The 23,860-nt window shown below is 40.1% G+C and overlaps 2 protein-coding genes across 9 annotated transcripts in view; one reads left to right on the top strand and one right to left on the bottom strand.

Annotated features, from left to right (window-relative positions):
• slc7a9 (solute carrier family 7 member 9) overlaps nt 1–21,662 on the bottom strand; it is a 62,890-nt gene extending 41,228 nt beyond the window's left edge. The window contains exons 1-2 of the mRNA XM_043706833.1: nt 21,499–21,662; nt 11,120–11,287 (exon numbers count right to left, since the gene is read on the bottom strand). Of these exons, the coding sequence (XP_043562768.1) occupies nt 11,120–11,248 (129 nt within the window). The 5' untranslated portion in view covers nt 11,249–11,287; nt 21,499–21,662. The remainder of the gene's footprint in view (nt 1–11,119; nt 11,288–21,498) is intronic.
• Nucleotides 21,315–23,860, top strand: part of zgc:165481 (uncharacterized protein LOC100073327 homolog) — a 50,824-nt gene continuing 48,278 nt past the window's right edge. For 6 of the 8 annotated variants that reach the window (XR_006314106.1, XM_043706839.1, XM_043706836.1 and 3 more), the window contains exon 1: nt 21,812–22,098. The gene's annotated coding sequence lies outside the window, so the exon portion shown is untranslated. Of the gene's footprint in view, nt 21,360–21,811; nt 22,099–23,860 lie in introns of those variants that run through there. The other 2 variants (XM_043706835.1, XM_043706840.1) reach the window with 2 other exon arrangements.

Raw genomic sequence — 23,860 nt, 5'->3', positions numbered from 1 at the left:
GCAATCTTCTTCCCGACCTCTCCGCCCCCCACCGCAGTCTGACCTATCACCCTCACCTTGTCCTCTTTCCACCTATCACATTTCCGACGCCCCTCCCCCAAGTCCCTCCTCCTTACCTTTTATCTTAGCCTGCTGGACAAACTTTCCTCATTCCTGAAGAAGGGCTTATGCCCGAAACGTCGATTCTCCTGTTCCCTGGATGCTGCCTGACCTACTGCGCTTTTCCAGCCACACATTTTCAGCTATTGTGGAGAATACCACAGCCAGATCCAATGCTGTCTTCAACCACCACACAAACATACATGTATTGCCATTTCCAGGTTGGTGCATGGACATGAGAAGATGGAAATTTGACTAATTTTCTGCTTTCTCATACTCTGAAATCACCAGCCCAGATAACATGCCCAGAAGCTGCATCCACCAGCACCCATCAAGTTGAGATCAGCTGGTTCAGCACAGACTGTGAATTAATTCTACTCCTTTCATACTATGTGAAGTTCAGAGACCTTTCCTCTAAAACATCACATTGCTAATACAAAAGGACTTGCATTTGTATAGCATGTTTCACTCAGGGTAGCTCAAACCACTTCACAGCCTATGAAGTACACTTTAATCATAATTACAACAGATAAGTGCAGTAATCAATTTGAGAACAGTCAGATCGCACAAACATAATAAGGCCTGCAAGATGCTTAATTAAGCAATAAGTCAAGACGCCAAATGAATTCCTCAGCTTCTTTTCAAATATTGGCATTGAATCTTTTCGATCCGCCTTGCACAGGTGGTCAGGATCTTGGTTTCTTGCCTTATTCAAGAAATAAAGAGTCACTGACAGCTCAGCATTCTTTTTGCATTGCTCTAAGTATGACCCTAGTTCATGGGCAGAATTTTCCCTTTCTCAGTTAGTGAGATTTATGGCACTGGGTTTGCAAAGGCTCAGCATGACTGTGTTTACACAGTCTCTTACCCTTCACCTCATTCACTACGCTCTTGGACACCTTTTTTGAGGAATCCCATGGCCACAGAACCAGAATTGCTTGCCACTGCTGGGATCTACCAGCTTTCAGGCCTCAAGTGCCATATTTAAAAGTGAACAGTACATCAGTTCAGGTATTACCCACCAGGAACTGTCCCTCACACTGTGATGCTTGAGCCTCAACATTCAACAAATGGTCCAGAGGAAAGGATAGCTCTCTGCCTGCTTCACAAACAGGGACCTGGATTTGTCGGTGAATGGGATGGTGGAGAGGAGAGCAATCTTTTTCCAATCAACAGCCATGGGAGGCCATGATATCAGATCAAGCCAGACGGTTCACAGATTGCAGCCTAGATCAGTGCTATGTCCCTGGTAAGAGAAACGTCCAGCAGTGCAGTGAGAAGGTAATTGATCTTCTGCGCTCTGCAAGGATATGTTTTACCATCTTCTCTCTGCTACCCCATACTCATAGGCTGGAAACCATTCTCTGCAGGCAGATACCACCAAGCCTCATGGGTTATAGTTCTCACTATTGTGTGCATTATGTCCACTGAACAGCTCTCAATCTCTTCATCCTCCCAAACTACTGACACTATCGACCCTCTGTACGACCTGCTCACTTACTATCTGATATGTTGCTCCCCGCCTTGTGCCTATGCATTGTCACTAACTACTCTTCCATCCACTTCCATCTCAGTCAATCCCTCTTATAGTCTTGTTGCAGGGAATATTGGCCCATAACCAGGCAAAGACAAATCCAGGATTTGGCAAATGAAGAGTCTGACTGATCACATGGGGATAGAAGTCCTCAATTGCCAACAAATCCAATGAGCTTCATTGTGCTGTGCTGCTCTCCCATCATCACCAGTGCTCACTCATCTTTCATGTGCACAAGCTTATATCCCTCTTGAACAACTCTTCTCTAATCCCTCTCTTCTCTAATCTGGGCATTAGTGCCATCCAGCTGACCCTCAGAAAGAAGTCAGTGCCAAAGACCCTCATCGGCAGCTCCACTTCCGAGGAACACTTCAACAGTGCACCAACAAGGCCTCCAGCTGCTCAGAGACTTCCACCTCAGTGCTAAATGAGACTGAGGAACACAATGCAGTGAGCACATGACTGGCACGTATCTGCAGCTGGTTGAGAAAGAAAGATTTCTGACACTTAAAGGATCACTGGAGACCAGGCACCCACTCAATTCCATGTAGGCGATGATCTTCCTGTTATTTGCCGTGGGTGACCTTGTCCACCTGCACATGCATGGTAAAGGAACATTAGGCAGGCTTCACAGAGGTACTCGGTAAACCTGATCAAAAATTGGAGGAGCCACCAATGTTATTGGTAACATTATGACTCTGGCATGCATGTGTCTGGCTGGGTCCATGGACAGGGTGGTGGTCACCATGGAGACCCAGCACCAGCACACTGTGTTGCTGGGTATTCAAATGGCCATGCTCTCCAACACTCTAGTCACAGGTACTCAGCATCAATAGCAAGGTAAGAGGGATGAAGGGCCATCTTAAATAAAGTGAGCTGTAATGAACTGCAAATGTATGGAAGTAAGATAGTCACCACTCAGTTCTGAAGTCGCCTTTTACAACTTGAAGGGGAAAACAGTAGAAGTTTTCACAACATCAAACATCTGATTTTTAAAATTCTCACAGTATCTTCTCACCTTTCCCACCATTCACAGGAGGGACAGGAAAATTCTGTTGCATACACTTAAATTTCTGGAGTGGAACTTGAATCCACATCTTCCTAAATCACAGGCAACAGACTGAGCCCAGGCCAACACTAGCATGAACTCATCTCCTGTCCCAAAGTATTCCAGTTCCATCAAACTTCCAGCAGAATCGAATTCTGTAATCTAGTAATGATGCTAGGTTTGCCAAGCAGGGGTGTGGAGTGGTGCCAACAATACATTTACAAATAATTACAAACTTAATTTCTAATATAAGTAAGGCATTCATGAATTCACTAAAACTGCCTCATCAAATTATTTATCTTTACTTAAATTGGACTTTCCTTAAACTTGTGTAAATCACTGGAATAGAAATTAGTATTTAACCAAAGTTTAATTATGTATTGTGCTAAATTGCTGTTTATTTTGCTGAGTAGCAACATGCAAAGCTTGCACAGTTAATTGCTATTGTGTGAATTATTACTGTTAAAAGACCATCTGACTTAATGCCTAAAAAAAATCAATGTTGCAATTTACATGAATTTTAGCAAGGCTTTTAATAAAGTCCCTCATGGCAGACTGGTCAAGAAAGTAAGAGCTTATGAGATTCAAGGCAAAGGGACTCTTTGGATCCAAAAATGTCTGAGAGGCATGAAGTAGGATATGTTAGATATAGGTGTTTCTTTCACTGGAAGTCTAATGAAGGGGCTGCACTCTGAAAGCTTGTGATTTCAAATAAACCTGTTGGACTATAGCCTGGTGTTGTATGACTTCTGACTGTCAGTTCAACATCCTTCACAACAGTGGGGTGCCACAGGGCTCAGTGCTGAGCCTTCGCTGTTTGTGGTGTACATTAATTTTGATATAAATGTAGAGGGTATGATCAAGAAGCTTATTGATGACATGAAAAATAATAATATGGAGGATTGTATTGGACTGGTCAGCTGAGTAGAGCAGTGGAAAATAGAATTCAGTTCAGAAAAGTGTAAGGTAACACACTTGAAGTGGCCAGGGATTACACTATGAATAGTATAGGATCCTGGAAAGTATTGTAGGTGAGTACTTGGTGTACATATCCACAGATCCCTGAAGGTAGCAGTGCAGGTGGTCAAGAAGGCATATAGGATACTTGGCTTTATTGGCTGAGACACAGAATGAAAATGTAGGGAGTTTATACTAGAACTGTATAAAACACAGACTGGCCCACAGCTGGAGTTGTGGTCACATTGAAGAGGGTGCAGAGGAGATTCACCAGGATGCTGCCTGTATTGGAAGGTATGATATAGGAGGAAAGATTGGAAAGACTGGGATTGTTTTCCTTGAAGCTGCAATAATTGAGAGAACATGTAATGGAGATGTAAAAGGTTATGAAAAGTATAGATTGATGGCTAGGAAGGCATTCCTGTTCGTTAAAGGGTCAATAGCCAAGGACCTGGTTTTAGGGTAAGAAGTAGAAGGCTAAGAGGAGAGATGAAGAGAAATGTTTTCATTCACCGAAAGGTGGGTATCTGGAACTCACTGCCTGAAAAGTGGTTGAGTCAGAAATTCTTGCAACATTATCAATATTTAGATATTCCCTTGCATTGTCATAGCCTCCAGGACTATGGGCAAAGAGCTAGAAAATGTAGTGTAGTCAGACCTTTGTTGACTGGCACAGATATGTTTCAAATGATGTGCTGTTAAAAATCTGAGCTATAAAGACTAATGTAGCGCAAACAGTAAGTACTTGGAGTAAACAAGATTTAGCTCCTTATTTAATAGCTGATAACAATAGTAATATTAAATATAAACCAGTCAGAGGCAAACAAACACTGACCATCTTCTGTTGCATAGAGATTTGCCATCTTAATTTTCTTCACCAGAAAATCCCTGCACTCCCTAAATTGCATCAGGTAATTGTTACCTAAATAATCTCAGGATCTTTTTCCTTTTGCTCATAAGTCCAAATGAAATGCCTACTGTTCCCCGTTTGATGATGCACTGTATGATACCAGTACCTCTGTTGACCTGTCTGTACCCTACGACAGTTTACTTTCATGTCCAAATTTACCTTATTTTGGATATGAAAATAAAATAATGCAGATGATGGAAATTTTTTTTTAAAAAGCAGAAAATGCTGGAATTAATCAGCAGGATTGGCAGCATCTGTGGAGAGAAAATCAAACCTAATCTTTCATCATTCCTGATGAAATATCACAAACCTGAACATTGGGCTTGATTATCAAATCTGTATAATTTCTGAGTCCTGACCCTGTTGTTCACAGACCAATATTTTGAAAAATTTTCATTAAAAATATGCAAATTCAGTGCACAATTGGTGAGACAGAACACTTCCATGAGGTGGGAGCTGTCTGCAGCATGTGAGTGGCAAAGGCAGCTGGCAGCCATGATAGTGGGCATCAAGAGTGTGATGCTGGAAAAGCACAGCAGGTCAGGCAGCATCCCAGGAGCAGGAAAATCGACGTTTTGGGCATAAGCCCTTCATTAGGAAAAATGAAGGCAGCCATCCCGGCAGCCATGATGGTGCCTGCCAAAGCCTTATGAAAGACAGCAGGTAGCACCTCAGACAACAAGTAGTATAAATACTCACAAAATAACTGTAAGGCAAAATAAGATGTAATGCACATATCCACTACATGGTTCTTCAGGACCTGATACCTTTCATGCATCAAAAGAACATCTTTCACTTTTCCCTGCTTTTGATCTGACAGCTGTGCACTAATGTGAACCAAGCTTTATGTTTTCCGATTTTCCAGTTGAAATTGTGTTCTCACCTCACTGTCTCAAGTTCCTGAAGGAAATCTCCTCTTAATCTTCTGGGTTCTAAGGATAAAAGCCCCAGCTATTCCATTCTCAGCATTCTCCTGCTCCCTCTACAGGGCCTTGAAATTCTTCTCCTTCTATACTCACTTTGAGCAGAACTTCGGCGGAGAGGTAATACCTATTCCAACAAGTCCTGACAAACCTATCCCAACAGTCACTGCATCAGAGGTCAGATCAGTTTTCCTTCATGTGAATCCAAGGAAAGCGATGGGACCAGATGGAGTACCAGGCCCCGAACCAGAGGACACAGCTTAAAAATACGGGGTAGACCATTTAGGACAGAGATGAGGAGAAACTTCTTCACCCAGAGAGTGGTGGCTGTGTGGAATGCTCTGCCCCAGAGGGCAATGGAGGCCCAGTCTCTGGATTCATTTAAGAAAGAGTTGGATAGAGCTCTAAAGGATAGTGGTTATGGAGATAAGGCAGGAACAGGATACTGATTAAGGATGATCAGCCATGATCATATCGAATGGTGGTGCTGGCTCAAAGGGAGAATGGCCTACTCCTGCACCTATTGTCTATTGTCTATTGCCATGCACTCAGAGCATGTGCAGATCAACTAGCAGAGGATATCTTCAACCCTCCCTGCAGCAGGGCACTGTCCCTGCCTGTTTCAAGAGAACCAATATAATCTCTGTGCCTTCACAGACCCATGCAGCTTGTCTCAATGACTACTGCCCAGTGGTCCTAACTTCGGTGGTCATGAAGTGCTTTGAAAGGCTGGTCATGACATTAGGTAAAAACAATGACTGCAGATGCTGGAAACCAGATTCTGGATTAGTGGTGCTGGAAGGATGCTGGTCATGACATTAATCAACTCCAGCCTCCCCACTACTCCTGGCCCACTCCAATTTGCCTTTGGACCAACAGATCCACGTCAGATGCCATATCACTTGGCCTTCACTTAAGAATCTACTCATTGACTGCGGTTCAGCCTTCAACACTATTATCTCCTTGAGACTGATTACTCAACTTGGTGATCTTGGACAAAGCCACACTCTCTGCAACTGAATCCTCAGTTTCCTGACCCACAGGTCACAATCAGTAAAGATTGGGGACAATATTTCATCCTCATTAATACTCAACATTGGAGCCCCCCAGGGGTGCGAACTCAGCCCCCTACTGCACTCACTGTATACCCATGATTGCATCGCCAAATACCAGACTAATGTTATTAACAAGTTCACTGATGACACCACCATAGTTGGTCGAATCTCAGATGGCGACGAAACAGACTACAGACAGGAGGTGGAAGACCTGAGAAAATGGTGCATTGAGAACAACCTAGATCTCAGTGTCGGCAAAACCAAGGAACTCATTGTTGACTTTCGGTGGGATTTACTCATGCCCCCCTACACATTAGCGCACAGAGATAGAATGAGTGGAGAGCGTCAAGCTCCTGGGAGTGGTCATCCACAACAAGCTTTCTTGGACTCTTCATGTAGACGCACTGGTTACAAAGGCCCAACAATGTCTCTTCTTCCTCAGGCAGCTGAGGAAATTTGGCATGACAGCAAATACCCTTGCCAACTTTTATAGAACATCGAGAGCATTCTGTCTGGATGTATCACTACCTGATATGGCAACTGTACCATTCAAGATCAGACACAGTTACAGAGAGTGGTAAACTCAGGCCAGACAATCACAAAGGCCAGCCTCCCATCTGCAGAATCCATCTGCCAGGCCCGCTGTCAAGGAAAGGGCACCAGCATTCTCAAAGAACCATCCCACACTGGCAATGCTTTTCTACAACCTCCACTATCAGAGAGAAGGTACAGAAGCCTGAACACACACACCAGCCGCTTTCATAACAGTTTCTACCCTACTGTTATTAGAATACTGAATGGACTCACATACTTAACATTCGCCTGTACCTGTGTTTTTGTTTTTGCTGCTGTTTACCTATTATTTACATATCTATGCTACTTAACTATGTGATCTGCCTATATTGCAAGACAAAGCTTTTCACTGTGCTTCAGTACACGTGACAACAAGTTCAATTCAATTCAATTCAAATTCTTCTTCCTTTTTAACTCATCAGCAAAGTGAGGAGACAGATTGCACTTGCATGGAAGTACAGAGAAGTTCAATTTTGGAATTAAGCCACTTGGCACATGTCAGTTTGTGCTAATGCTTACTCTCAATGTGAGCAAGTTATTTTATTCTTTTTTATCTATTTGGTTTTCTTATATATCACTGCTCCTCTGTTTCCTTTAGCCACTATCCAGTTTGATGTTTAATATTGACAATTTTTATCCAGGTTACACTAGAAATGCATTCCAAAGCCTCATAACTATACAAAAATATTCTTTTTCACTCTCTATTCAGAATATTTTCCATCTATTCCTGCTAAAATGCTCCTTCTACTCAGGACCTCTCAAGAACTAAATATTCATTGACACCAACCATACTTTCATAATTGTAAACATGTCTGCCATTTTTCTCCATTTGTTGTTCCAATGTATAATAAGACTATTCTTCCAGGCTGACGTTGTATTTGTAATCAGAATCTTCCAGTAGCATTAAGTGTCCCAACTGTGCGACCAGAAATGTGGGACTCACAGCTAGGTCAACTGACTACGTGCATTCACATGGTGGCCAATTAATTAGGTATTCCTGGATGAAAAGGTCAACCAATTATGTGGCGGGGGTGCACAAAAGGTTAAAAATCCTACAGTTAACTTACAGGGTTGAATGATTGTATTTGTAGGCCACCTGAGCAAGCTTTTATTCTCCGCTATCCAGTAGCAGCAGACTTGCTTTGTCATTGGATGCCTTCAGACCATAGCTGCTGCTAGATCCTTCTAATCTTTCCTTTCTTCCTCTCTGTATAACCTCATCAGCTATCTGCTATTCTGCAATGATGTCTCAGAGCAGATAATGTGTGTTTCCACAGTTTGACAATGCTTCCATGAAGGTGCTCTTCCAGTCTGTCGGGGAACATTGGGACGTCCTAAACAAAAAAAGAAATTGCGAGAGAAACTCAGCAGGTCTGGCAGCATCTATGGAGAGAAAGCAGAGTTAACCTCTTGGGCCTGGTGACCCTTCTTCAAGACCTATCAGTTCAGATGAAGAAATGGCCCAGTCATAGGATGTTACTGTTACACCGTTCTACTGTGACTTCCAGCAGTGCAGATATATTCACCTCAGTGTTTAGGCATTTGTGGTTAGACATAGATCACACTTGATTAAGTTCTAGGTGCCCCTCCTCCTCCTGACAGGACAATTGTGTGCCAACAGTGGGGAGGAGTGTTAGCAAGCCACACTGGGGTATAATCTCAGGATGCCCCAGGAAGCTGCCACATCTCCTCCCCCTTCCTAGTTACCCTATTGCCTCTAGAGGTGAAATTGTAGAGGATGCAAGTGCACCTCTGCAGGACACCCTCAGCACTGGAGCTCCCCTCTGCTGTAAGTTTTGTAAGTTTGGAAATCCTGATCATGTGTGTGGCAATACAAGGAGGCAGACCTCCATGAACTACCACCTTGAAAACTATTGGTATTGGATTGTCTCCTAGTCCATGAAGCTGGAGAAAAAAAATTCCTTGACATTCTGAGCTGTCTCTGACATTATGGTCAGACATTTTTCTGTGAAGTAATTACTTCACTTGCGGTATAGTTTTGATTTTGCACCAATGCTCAGTGTTTCCCTGACTTTGGTTGGCATCATTTGGAACTGACTGAGCACTGTCGATATTTCTTGTTGTGTCCTGGCCATTGCCGTGTATGCTCCTAGGCTCCCTTTGCTGATTCCTCTCCAGCTGTGTCATTTCCATCCTCGATGTGTACTCAAAAGTTGCAACAATCTCCCTGGACACTCCAACATTGACCCTAGAGCAGGAAGCATCACCTTGCATTTTTCTCAGTCATCTCTGGCCTTCCTTCCATCATCAGGAGTGCTCGCAAAACTAGAGTCAATGGGAATTGGGGAAAACTCTCAGTTGGTTGGAGTCAAAGCTGGCACATGAGAAGGTGCTTTTGGCTTTTGGACTTTAATTAACTCAGTCCTGGGACATCTCAGCAGGAGTTGCTCAGTGTCCTAGGGGTAGCAGCCAACTTCAGCTAAGGTTTTCCTTACATAAGAAGATCAGAAAGTGATTTGTTGATGATTTCAAAGTATTCAGCAATCTTCATGACTCCTCATATACTGCATCAGTCTCTGTTCATATGTATCAAGACTTGGATAGTATCTAAGCTTGATCTGATAAGTGGCAAGTAACATTTATGCCACACAAATACCAGGCAATGAACATTTCTAATAAGAGAGACTCTAACCCTCTCTCCTTCACATTACTATCACTGAATTCCTAATTAACAACATTCTGGGGATTACCATTGACCAGACACTGGCCTGGACAAGCCATATAAATATTCTCTTAAAGAGCTGGAAATATGCTTGGAATTTTGCAGCAAGTAACACACCTCCTAATTCTCCAAAGCCTGACAGGATTGGAGTTGACTCAACAGGCTGAATGGCCTGATTCCACACTGCAGGGATTTTATAATTCCATGATGCTCTGCTGCTCTGACTGAGTTCATACACACACTTGTTTTGTATTCTTGGTTTATATTAAATTAATTGAGGTTAAATACCCCAGCTGCTGACCTGGGATTTGAACTCATACCTTAGGGTCTTTAGCCAGGAATATAATCACTTAGGTATTGCATTGTTTCATCCAAAAAGGTTTGGACTTTATGATTGTTAGTGCAGAGAATTATGCTCCTATGGAGTTAGAGCTACATGTAATTAAACTCTTTATAAGTAAATGGGTTGAGTAAATTAAAATTGTAGCCATGTTTGTGTTTACTGTGCTTCAGTGAGAATATTGAAGTACTAAAGGACAACGTCCCTTAACTTGGCTTGCTTAGATGATTGGCTGTACTTTGTTGGTTCAGAAACTCAATTCAAACTAACCAACTTTGTGAGGGACACTATAATGGTGGAGGATTGGGTGAGTGTGGATAGAGGTCAAAATTGAAAGAAGCAACTTCTTACCTGCAAAAATGGTTAACTATCTATGATAAAGTGTGTATATATGTTTGTGTGTGTGTGAAAGAGAAAGATATCTGGCAATGACAGATTTTGTGAATAGAATGCTAAATTGTACTGCTAAGTATTAGATATAGATAGAAATCTTTGATTAATTCAGATCCAGTTGGATACATTGTGAGGAACTATGAGGTTTGTTCTCTGCATTGAAGAAATTATTTGACTTCCCTTATTGAGATTTAAATTATCACATGAAAATTATACAATGAAGATTACAATTTTGAAGGCATCACTGCAACATTGCCTTCAATTTTATGTCCTACAATGAGTGAACATTACTTGTAATACAAATAATTGTAAAGAAGAATCATAGAATCCCTACAGTGTGGAAACAGGCCATTTGGCCCAACAAGTCCACACCGACTCTCCAAAGAGTAACCCTCCCAGACCTATTCCTCTACCATACTACTCTATATTTACCACTGACTAATGCACCCAACCAACACATCCTGAACATTATGGGCAATTTAGCATGGCCAACTCACCTAACCAACAGTTTCGATTGCCTTAAAAAAAAGCTAATTGCACAGCAATTTATATTGGTTGAACTTTCTAGTCCTCCATTGTATATAGTTGGGAATACCATACTTGCCTGTTGTTTTAGAGCCACATGGTTTGGTTCATTTCCTCTCATGCCCTCCAACTCCAGTTTGTCAGGTGCTCGATTCCCATTTCTCATTCCTGTATTATTTTCTCTCTTCCTCAGATTCTCCTCATCCATTTTTCTAGTTTTTCAGCTCTGGAACAATTGTGGAAGTACCTGTAAACATTTTTCAGTTTTTAGCAAAGAACCATAGTAGTTTGAAATATTTACAGCTCTTAAGTGAATGAATTGTGTATAATTGAGGAGGTCCTGGTAAAATTTGTATTTGTCAAATAAATAACAATTTGTGTTTTTTTTCATTCTTGAACTGCAGGATTGGGGATTTACATTTCTTACAATTTAAGAAATTACTTTTCTTTTTATATCCATATAGCAGGGCAGTAGACGTCTAGGCTGAACATCTCTATGAAAGATAACATTTGTGATGGTGCAATATATCTTCAGTACTGTTCCGAAGTATCTGTGTTGATTTTGTGTTCAAATGTATCAATAACCCTCTGACTTCAAGGCAAGAACATTAGAATAAGAGAAAGTTTGAATTATAGAAAGTGAAACTGCATCATTGCTTGCCAAAACATGGAAAATAGGAGCAGGAATAGGTTCCACAGCCCTTCAAGCCTATTCTCAGAGTCATAGAGTCATAGAGATGTAGAGGACAGAAACAGACCCTTCGATCTAACTCGTCCATGCTGACCAGATATCCCAACCAAATCTAGTCCCATCTGCCAGTACCTGGACAATATCCCTCCAAACCCTTCCCATTCATAAACCCATCCAAATACCTTTTAAATGTTGCAATTATACTAGCCTCCACCACTTCCTCTGATAGCTCATTCCATACATGTACCACCCTCTGCCTGAAAAAGTTGCCCCTTTGGTCTCTTTTATATCTTTCCCCTCTCACCCTAAACCTATCCCCTCTAGTTCTGGCCTCCCCCACCCCAGGTAAAAGACTTGTCTATTTATCCTATCCATGTCACTCACGATTTTATAAACCTCTATAAAGTCACCCCTCAGCCTCCAATGCTCCAGGGAAAACAGCCCTAGCCTATTCAACCTCTCCCTATAGCACAAATGCTCCAACCATGTCAAAGTTAAAAATCACACAACACCAGGTTATAGTCCAACAGGTTTAATTGGAAACACACTAGCTTTCGGAGCAACGCTCCTTCATCAGGTGATAGTGGAGGGCTCGATTGTAACACAGAATTTATAGCAAAAATTTTCAGTGTGATGTAACTGAAATTATACATTGAAAAATTGATTGTTAAGCCTTTCATCTGTTAGAATACAGTGATAGTTTCACTTCTTTCATGTGTAAATCACAAAACCTTTTTTTTAAAAGTTGCATTCTCGGGTTAGCTGTTAATAATGGCGATAGCTAGACAATATGTTGAAGGTGTTGGCCCCCTGTGTTCTCTGTCTATTCCATGATGTTTAGATTGATTCTAATCTAAAAAGTGAGATAACAGAGTTTTACATAAATTCATGCAGTTTTTCAGCTCAGAGTTCTACATGAATGCATGCAGTTTTTGAGCAAAGTACAATGTAACTCTGCAAGTACAAATTCACCATGTCAATATCCTTGTAAATCTTTTCTGAACCCTTTCAAGTATCACAACATACTCTGCTATTCAATATGATAATTGAGATTTTAAATTTTAAAATATGAAGGATCAATTTCTAATATTAATAAACAAATACATTTTTTCTTAATTTCTAACACAACTGCTTCATGTATCACAGGCGTGTTAATATCAAAAAGCTCTAAATATCCAAATTTGAAAATCTTGCATCCTTAAAAATTGAAAATCTGATTAAACAGTTGGTTAATTGCATTATCACTATTGTTAAATATAAGGTTCCACGTACTTGCATGTCACAAAACTGCATGGATGAACAGAAGTTTAGTTTATTTGTTTTATTTAACGTTAAAAATAATTCTAATAATTTTGAATACACAGAAAATTTAGTATCAACAGATCAATAGCAGGATTTTGTGTTTGGAGTATTGTACTCCTTCAACATTATGTATCTTTGGTTAAAGTAGGATTGGACATTAGGTCATTAGATGCCCCTGTGGAAATAATTTTTCACCATAACCTTTAAGAACGCAGTTTGTCCGGTTGTTTCCTTTACTCTGATTTTTCTGGATCAGAGTCAGATGCAAATGCCAACATAGTTTCCTAATGGTTCCTCACTAAGAAAATTAAATCAATATGTTCAAACTGAATTGATTGTTGTCATTTTAAAAAAGATAGACAAAATGAATGAGACTGAACAAGATTATCTGAAATTCCCAAGGGGGGTGGCACATGATGGATTCTATTAATTCTTTGAGTTTTAACTAGGTTTCCTTAGATAAATTGTATATATGTTTTATACTTAATACAACATAACATAGTGTGTATTCCTAATTGTACTCAAAATCAATCCTTATTCACTGCTGCTTCTTAATTTTTTTATTCCTTTCTCTGAGAATTCAGAAGTGCCAGTTGATACATGTCCAATGACTATTTACACAATTATGCATTTAGCATTTTGCAATGGCCACTAGCAAACAACTATGTTCATAGACACTCTGTATCAAAAAGCTTCAATGCTGTACTTCAGTTCAGACTCAAAAAATTGGACTATAGGTCCCAGCACCTTGCATCATGCAGACCTGAGCACAGCTCTTCTCCCATGTAGTCTAACCAGCAACAAAGGCATATAACTCATATAAACATTGATGTTTCTGCAGTCTGTTTGGAGAAATGCAATTGTAAATAGTGTATTAGCGGGCTTGCCAGTCATGTGACTTCTACCTTTGTCTAACTTTTTTCACTCTTATTCTAACATATTATTTGAAATATAATGTAGGACATTTACAGCTGAACAAGAGTGAATCTTCAAGGTTGTAAGAGAACCAGTTACTTTTTTTTGTGAAAAAAGAAAATTAAAACCACATTCTGAACTTAGAAATGCAGGGTGAGTCAGAATGGCTGTCATTTTCCAATCCCTGTTACTGTGGAAATGTAAGGCAATATGAGACAGAATTTGAGTTTGTACTGGTCTTTGTGGAAAAACAATAAAATAGCTACATAACTGATTGAAAAGGCTGAGAAAATAAGAGTTGCAATGATGTTCGTAGCATGAGGAAAGACTGCTGCAGACCGTATTGAAGTCTCAAGCTCACTGAGGAGTAAACGATCCAGAGAGAAGGAATACTGTACTTTTTGAAGATATACTTCAAACCGCACATTCATGTTATTTATGAAATATTTGTAATTAACATCAGAACTTGGGGGTGAAAGACTACTGATCAATATGCGGTATCACTATTAGACACAAGAGCAGGAATAGGCTATTCAGTCCATCAAGTCTGCTCCACCATTCAGTGAGATCATGGCTGATCTGATAGTCCTCAACTCCACTCCCCCGTCTTTTCTCCAAAGCCCTCAATTCAATGAATGATTAAAAATCTGTCTATCTCAGCCTTTAATATACTTAACAAAGCAGCCACTACATCTGCCTGTGGTTAAGAATTCCACAGATTTATTACCCTTTAAGAGAAGAAATTCCTCCTCATCTTTGTCTTAAAAAGGTGATCCCTTAATCTGAGATCATTTCCTCTGGTCCTAGACTCTCTCAAAAGAGAAAACAACTTCTACAACTATCCTGTCAAGTCCCCTAAGAAGGTACAGTTTTTTCTCCATTTAAATAATATTGTAATAAATACATTCTATTCTTCCTGCCAAAGTGCATAACCTCATGGTTTCCTATATTCATTCCATCTGCCATGTTTTTGCCTACTCACTTAACCTAGGCAAAAGTGAGAACTGCAGATGCTGGAGATCAGAGTCCAGATTACAGTGGTGCTGGAAAAGGACAGCAGGTCAGGCAGCATCCGAGAAGCAGGAAAATCAACGTTTTGGGCAAAAGCCCTTCATCAGGAATGATGGCAGGGAGCCTCCAGGGTGGAGAGATAAATGGGAGGGGGGTGGGGCTGGGGAGAAGGTGACCAAGAGTACAATAGGTGGATGGAGGTGGGGATGAAGGTGATAGGTCAGAGAGGAGGGTGAAACGGATAGGTGGAAGGAAGATGGCAGGTAGGACATGTCATGGGGATGGTGCTGAGCTGGAAGGTTGGAACTGAGGTCAGGTGGACGGAGGGGAAATGAGGAAACTGGTGATTGAAGTGTTCCGAGGTGGAAGATGAGGTGTTCTTCCTCCAGGCATCGGGTGGTGAGGGAGTGGCGTTGGAGGAGGCCCAGGACCTGCATGTCCTCGGCAGAATGGGAGGGGGAGTTGAAATATTGAGCCCCAGGGCAGTGGGGTTGATTGGTGGGTGTCCCAGAGATGTTCCCTAAAGCACCCTGCGAGAAGGCATCCAGTCTCCCCACTTAACCTCTCTATATCTTTCTGTAAAATTTTTGTATCATGCTCACATCATGTCTTAACTGAAATAATCCAAAAGCATTCACCTTAAGATCTGAGTTAATGTGAAATATGTTGTCTGATAATTGCATGCTGCTTTACGATACATCTGCAATTTTTCCTCATGCAAGAGATGTGCTCCTCAGTTATTGTTTATGCTCAGACCGAATGGTTTGACCAGAGCATGCATATACAAGCTGCAGAGTGAATGGACTTGCTCTCTGTGACAAATGGGTGGTGCTGAATCTCTACAAGGTGTTGTTAAGAAACACTGGAGTGACATAGAACATAAAACAATACAGCCCTTTGGCCTCAATGTTGGGCCAACCTGTGAACTAATCTAAGCCCATCCCCCTCCACTATCCCACTATCATCCATGTGCTTATCCAAGGATTGTTTAAATGTCCCTAATGTGGCTGAGTTAACTACATTGGCAGGCAGGGCATTCCACACCTTTACCACTCTCAGAGTAAAGAACCTTCCTCTGACATCTGTCTTAAATCTATCACCCCTCACTTTGTAGATATGCCCCCTTGTACAAGCTGACATCATCATCCTAGGAAAAAGACTTTCACTGTCTACCCTATCTAATCCTCTGATCATCTTGTATGTCTCTATCAAATCCCTTCTTAGCCTTCTTCTTTCCAATGAGAACAGACCCAAGTCTCTCAGCCTTTCCTCATAAGACCTTTCCTCCAGACCAGGTAATATCCTGGTAAATCTCCTCTGCACCTTTTTCCAATGCTTCCACATCCTGTAATGGGGGCGACCAGAACTGTACACAATATTCCAAGTTTGTCCGCACTAGCATCTTATAAAATTGCAGCATGACATTACGACTCCGGAACTCAGTTCCTCTACCGATGAAACCTAACATACCGTATACCTTCTTAACAGCACTATCCACCTGGGTGGCAACTTTCAGGGATCTATGTACATGGACTCCAAGAACCCTCTGCATATTCACACTGCCAAGAGCCTTTCCAGTATTCTGCCTTCCTGTAATTCTTCCCAAAGTGAATCACCTCACATTTAGCTGCATAGAACTCTATTTGCCATCTCTCAGCACAATTCTGTGGTTCATCCAAGTCTCCCTGCAACCTGTAACATTCTTCTACACTGCCCACCACTCCACTGACTAGTGTCATCTGCAAACTTACTAACCCAGTCACCTATGCCTGCGTCCAAATCATCTATAAAAATGATAAACAGCAGTAGTCCCAAAACAGATCCTTTGGCACACCACTAGTAACCGGACTCCAGGCTAAATATTTTCCATCAACCACCATTTGTTGCCTTCTTACAGAAAGCCAGTTTCTAATCTAAACTGCTAAATGAGCATGCCTCTGCATTTTCTCCAATAGCCTACCATGTGGAACCTTATCAAAGGCTTTATTGAAGTCCACATACACTACGTCAACTGCCCTACCCTCATCCACATGCTTGGTCACCTTCTCAAAAAACTCAAAAGGTTTGTGAGATATGACCTGCCATTTGACGAAACCATATTGACTACCTGCAATCAAATTGTTGCTTGCTAGATGATTATAAATCCTAGCTGTTATAGTCCTTTCCAAAACTTTTCCTACAACAGACATAAGGCTCACTGGTCTATAATTACCTGGGTCATCTCTACTGCCCTTCTTGAATAATGGCACAACATTTGCAATCCTCCTGTCTCCTAGTACTAAACCTGTAGACATTGATGACTCAAAGATTAAGGCCAAAGGCTCCAACACCTCCTCCCTAGCTTCCCAGAGAATCCTCGGATAAATCCCATCCGGCCCAGGGAACTTGTCTACTTTCACTCTTTCTGAATTGATAACACCTCTTTCTTACTAACCTCAATCCTTTCTAGTCTGATATCCCATATCTCATTCTTCTCCTCTACAATATTCTCCTTTTCATGAGTGAAAACAGATGAGAAATATTCATTTAGCACCTCTCTGATCTCCACAGAGTCCACACACAACTTCCCACTTCTGTCTTTGACTGGCCCTATTCCTACCCTATTCATCCTTTTATTCCTCACATACCTACAGAAAGCTTTAGGGTTCTCCTTTATTCTACCTGCTAAAGACTGCTCATGTCCTCTCCTTGCTCTTCTTAACTCTCTCTTTAAATCCTTTCTAGCTAATCTGTAACACTCCATCACCTCATCTGAGCCATCTTGTCTCATCATCACATCAGCCTCCTTCTTCCGCTGAACAAGAGATGCAATTTCTGGAGTAAACCATGGTTTCCTTACCTTATCACTTCCTCCCTGCCTGACAGGGATATACCTATCAAGGACATGCAATATCTGTTCCTTAAACCAGCTCCACATTTCGATTGTCCTCATCCCCTGCATTTTGCTACCCCATTCTATGTATCCCAAGTCTTGCCTAATCTCATTATAATTGCCCTTCCCCCCATCTATAAGTCGTGCCCTGTGACATGTACCTATCCCTTTCCATCGCTCAACTAAACATAACTGAATTATAGTCAGTCTCTCCAAAGTGCTCACCTAACACTAAATCAAACACCTGGCCTTGTTCATTAGCAAGTACCAGATCCAGTATGGCCTCCCCTCTTGTCAGCCTTTTGACAAACTGTGCCAAGAAACCCTCCTGCACACATTGGACAAAAACGGATCCATCTGATGTATTAGAGTTATAGCATTTCCAGTCAATGTTGGGCAAGTTAAAGTCCCCCATCATGACCACATGTTTACTCGTACCCAGAATCGTTTTGCTGATTCTCTCCTCCACATTCCTAAAATTCTGAGGAGGCCTATAAAAAAACTCCCAGCAGTGTGACCTCTCCTCTCCTGTTTCTAAACTCAGCCCATACCACCTCAGTAGACAAGTCCTTGTCAAAAGTTCTTTCAGTCACAGTTATACTGTCCTTGACTAACAAGGCCACACCTCCCCCCTTTTACTGCCTTCCCTGTTCTTAATGAAAGATCTAAACCCTAGAACCTGCAACATCCATTCCTCACCATGCTCTATCCATGTCCCTGAAATGCCCACAACATCGAAGTTCCGGGTACCTATCCATGCTGCAAGCTCACCTACCTTATTTCGGATACTTGTGGCATTGAAGTTGACACACTTCAAACCAGCTTGCTGTCTGCCAGCACATTCCTGTGACCATGAAATCCTGTACATGCCCTCCCTACTCTCATCCTCCTGTGCACTGGAACTACAACTCAGGTTCCCATCCTCCTGCTGAGCTAGTTTAAACCCACCCGAATAGCACCAGCAAATTTCCCACCCAGGATATTAGTACCCCTCTGTAGATGTCCCACCTTCCACAGAATGAGCCCCAATTATCCATGCACCTGAAACCCTCCCTCCTGCACCATCCCCCTTGTGCCAAAACCCAGTCACTCACTTCTCAGATGGAAGGAAGCTGGAATCAAAGATAACTAATTAATATTTCTGCTTAGGTAAAATGAGTTATTTTTGAGATTAGGATAGTCTTCCTTATAAATCATTAATATCAAAGGTAGACAGCAATTTTCAATACATCTTGTGTGATTTGTTGCCATACAAGAGATAGACAACATGAGAGAAAATTAGCTAGGCCTGTGATTTAAATTCAATGATTCACCACATAGAACATGGGTTAGACACTTGCATTCAGTTTGAATTCTCAGCTTGTGTGGGTTTGAAGAAGGCTATAAGATTTGTATAGCTTGGATTTAAGAAAGTATTCGACAGCATGAAATACAGTGAATAGCAATATTTTCTGTCAGGCTGAAAGGCAAATGGGAAGTCTCTTTTCCATGGTTTAAAGTATAAGTTGCTTAGAAAAATAAGATAGTGTATGGTCAATAGTACTTTTTAATCATTTGTTACAGTCAAAGTTAAACATAAAATCATGACATATTATTTCAGCAATCAACTGGAAGTTAAAATTTCTCTTTAAAAAATATCAGTCTCGATGGAAAGTGGACAGTTGCAGAGTTTAAACAATAGTTAGAAGAAAGAACACATTATTAGCCCATTTCCTTACATTGTGTGGAGATACAATAGAGCTAGATTCTCCTCTCTATAATTTTGTACCGACAATTGATCTCTTCTACTATAATTCAAGATCACAATAGTTGAAATGTAAACCGCATTCCGGATACCATTCAAATAACCATCCTGTTGTTTGGTGGGAATGTAATTTCAGGGCAATGGCTGATGGTGATCTTCCTGATACCCATACTATGTCTCTGATCTTCTCTTGATGGAAACAATTTTTCATGTCCTTCTTGCTTAGTTAAGCATTATCTCCAATTTTAAGCTATTTGTAGTTTCAACCACCTACAAATATACAATACCAAAAATGATTTGGTAAAATGATGATAAGGAGCAGATGGAAAGAAAATTAGGAAACCACTAACACCTTCTCAACAGTGATGATAAGGAGAGAAATGATGAAGAGGGAATTATGAAATCCGAATCAAATCACCTGTGAGTTCTGCACAGACCATAAGCCGAATGAAAAGGTGTTCTTTAAACTTCAGCAGTAATAATGTCAACTAGCAATGTATGCCACCTATAGGTTATAGGTGATAATCATGCACCATTTATTAAATTCGCTATTGCCTGTCCAGAGCCACACACTGCTACACTGTGGGCAGGTCCTGGCCTAAACATCATATTTTATCATCATCAGAGTTAGATAACCCTTCAATCATAAAGTACGTTCTGGAAAGAAAAGTCTCAAATTACTTTGCGAATGGTTGTACTATAAAACTTTTCAAAAAAGCCTTAAATAAACTGACATAATTTTGATGTAATTGTCCTCTCATCTTTAGGTGTGCTTCTCCACCACCATTGCTAATTTACAGAATAGTGTATTTCAGGTTGCTGGAACCATTCTGTAACAAGTCACTGGAAAACACAACAGCCATAAAAAAGCAGGAAAAGTACATTACATCCATCGGAATATTGATTTCCGATATTTTCTATTGTGGCTTACACTTTCATTTGGTTAAAGTCTTATTTACACGAGAGCAACTTGAGTTGCTCTTTAATTTTCATTCTTCATTCCTAAACATTTAAGGAGTATTCTCCCAATGTTATCCTTCCAGCAGGCTGTTGTGAATATTGAACTTGAATAAATGGTCAGTAAATGGTCAGGTTGTGTTTATTTGAACTTCTGAGAATACTGTGAGTAGGCAGCTCGCCAGTCAAAATGTTATGCTACAGGTCTTTCAATGAAAAATTTTGGGTACATACTGACAAAATGTATAAATAATATACGTAAAATTAAATATAAATAATATTGCAATTGTGCCTGTAATTATTCATCACACTGCACAGAAAATACAGTGTGGAAGTACCTAAAGTCTCCTGCCAGAGTTCTATCACAATACAAAAGGCAAACCTGCTGAGTTGGTAAGAATTGTAACTAGAATGTTTCTCCATTTTTCTTCAAATTGTAATATTCCAGTCTCAACTCAATTAGAGACATAGAGATGTACAGCATGGAAACAGACCTTTCGGTCCAACTCATCCATGCCGCCCAGATATCCCAACCTAATCTAGTCCCATTTGCCAACATTTGGCCCACATCTCTCTAAATTGGTGTTCATTTTAAAATCATTCAGTGGTCAAATAAGGTGTTCAAAGTGGCATGGGATGGTATTGAACGACTCTTTCAAAGAATCAGTCTCTTTCTTTTTAGATGATACCAAAGCCAGATTGACTTATATTATAGTTAGTTAGTAGCGACTTCCTATGCAAAACCACACAACTCTGTCAAACAATTGTGCTGCAGTACATTATCTGCTCTGAGTCTATTACATATTAGGCCGTGGAAAGATTAAAAAGTAAGTCATGCAAATTAATTAAAGCATGATGTTTTCATAGCTGGCGAGTAGCAGATACTGAGGTAAATTTCTCAAATGTATTTCTTTAACTTTAAGAAATATTTTATTACAAAATAATACTGCAAACCACAGTTCCTACCTTAGTGTTAAGTAGTGACTTCTGTTGCCTTGGAAATGAAGTAAGAATTGTGCTTGGAAATCTGTTCCTTGTGTTCAATTGGATTGTAAAACCCTTCGCTGTTGTTTACCAACTAATTTGAAAGTCCTGTTAGTGAGAGTTGATTGTAATGATGCAAAAAATTATTGTTGCTGACATAGTTCTCAGGATGTACTTTGCCTGTACAGGGATTACTTACAAAGTAATGATTAATCAAGACTGTTATGTTCAATTTCTGTTTTGTGGAACGCTTCTGAGCATAAAAAAGAATCAAATTTTCATACTTGCTGAATAATTTCTCATGTCTGTTTGTAGTTTTAAGATGTTTATTATGGACTAATTTGCAACAGACCAGGTATAATGATTTCTATAGTTACTTTTCTAGAGTGAAGCTTCTTGGTTAACTGATTAACTACTTTCCATAACGACCCTAATAGCATATTGAGAAACTGAATCTATGTCAACGAGCAGCATTATTCATTCACATGTGAATTTTGGAATAGTTTGAAAGTTTTCATGGAATGGTTTAAAGCAGACATTTAGAGCAATTTTATGTCGGAGGTTTCAACAAAGTATGATAAGGTCAGTTTTTTTTCTGATTAAGATTGATATGAGATGAAATGTTACGATTCTAGCAATAGTCTGTATTACAAAATGTCACTTTCGAACTATTAAATATAAAATTATAATCAACAAAGTCTGTATTTATTTGCTCCAAACCATTTGATGTAATGGGTTTTTTAAAAAATTGATATATGCTAAGATCTTTGTTAAAGAAAGGAGATGCATTTGACAAAGTTTAGGTATCAACTTACTAGTGCTTTTATGCTTATACACTTGCTTATGTAAATGTCAAATGGTTTGTGATGATAATCTAGTACTGTATTGGAAAACAAAATTAAACTTCACAGGCATACATGTTTCTATATCAAGTTTTAGATCTAATATTATGTGTCAGTTTGAATCAGGTGGAGGTTGCAGTCTGCTTCTACGGACAGTCATTAAATCAATCATCCATAAATATGATAGTAAACATACTTTAAAAATCAGAACTGGCTTTAGGCACATAATAAACCCACAGCTGCAATACTGTGTGAATGGGAGATTGCCTTCAAACAGTGGAGTACCTACTCTAATCACTCCTGAAAAAAAAGGACAAATAATGTCAATAATTTGCAACTTCAGCAGTTTAAAGGAACATTGCTTCATGGACTTAATCTATCTAGCCACAGGTTTTCAAGAGAATCTTTCTTTTTACTGTGGTCTCACAGTAAAAACAAATTTGTGGTCACCACTCAGAATCAATCTGCACTTACATGTAATTACATCTGAAATGTTTGTTATCTGTTTTTCATGATGCGAATAATTCATCTTCCTTTATTCCCAACTCTGTAGTCAAAAATACAGCAACATTGTAGGTACAAGCATGGAGCTTTGGTACCCAGACAATTAATTCTTAAGTCTGCATTCAATGACACCACTTGCTACAATTAAGAAGAATTGTAGTTGTACTGTCAGGAAGTGGGAAGAGAATAGTAACTTGGACTATGTAATTTCACATAGTCTACTCTACTGAGTGGGACTGTCCTATAGTAAACAACTCTGGGATTTTTCTATTCAAATTCTGTGGGATATAATCATAATTCTAATACTTTGCGAAACTATAATGAAACATCCTCTGGGAACAAAATAAGGCTTTATTTAATGCCAAGGCTGTACTGTGATCATGCTGCATTGAAATTGCCAACTAAATTCACATTGAGATGGACACAACTGTCTTTTCTCCATCACAGTTGCTTCAAGTTCCTACAAAATCAAACATCTTTTTTCCAAAAAGATAGTGTGTTTTTAAAAAATTGTAAAAATATTACAAAAAAGTTTAAAACTGAATCTTCCAACACTCAGTGGAGGACAACTCCTTGTATTGAAAGACCAACAAGTTGTGGGCAATCCAGACAGTGTCTTTTACCAAATTTGTGGTTCCCCACTTGTAACTGATATTTGTCTCACTCTACATCTTGGAAATAGCCTGTAAAACATAGAGTCCCATGTTACAGGGCTGTTTGGGATGACCCTTTGCAAAAACCACGCCACCTCTCTTCCGATCTTTTCTTTTAACAAAGTCACATTCTTTATCTTGTTTGCATGTTGTATGGAATCTCTCTTTGAGTCCATCAGAAATAATGTGAACTTAAAAGCGTTAACTATCCCAAATAGCGGAGGTAATCTTCTGATCAGATCCAGTATCGGTGCACAGACTGGTTGACATCTGCCACCAGTCTGAACTGGCCCTGGGAGCAAAGGTAAATTAACTCCACCTTCTTCTATGCACATAACTGTGGTC

The sequence above is a fragment of the Chiloscyllium plagiosum genome, chromosome 17 (assembly GCF_004010195.1).
Source record: "Chiloscyllium plagiosum isolate BGI_BamShark_2017 chromosome 17, ASM401019v2, whole genome shotgun sequence".
In the NCBI taxonomy this organism is placed as follows: domain Eukaryota; kingdom Metazoa; phylum Chordata; class Chondrichthyes; order Orectolobiformes; family Hemiscylliidae; genus Chiloscyllium; species Chiloscyllium plagiosum.
This window is presented reverse-complemented; position numbering and strand designations above follow the sequence as displayed.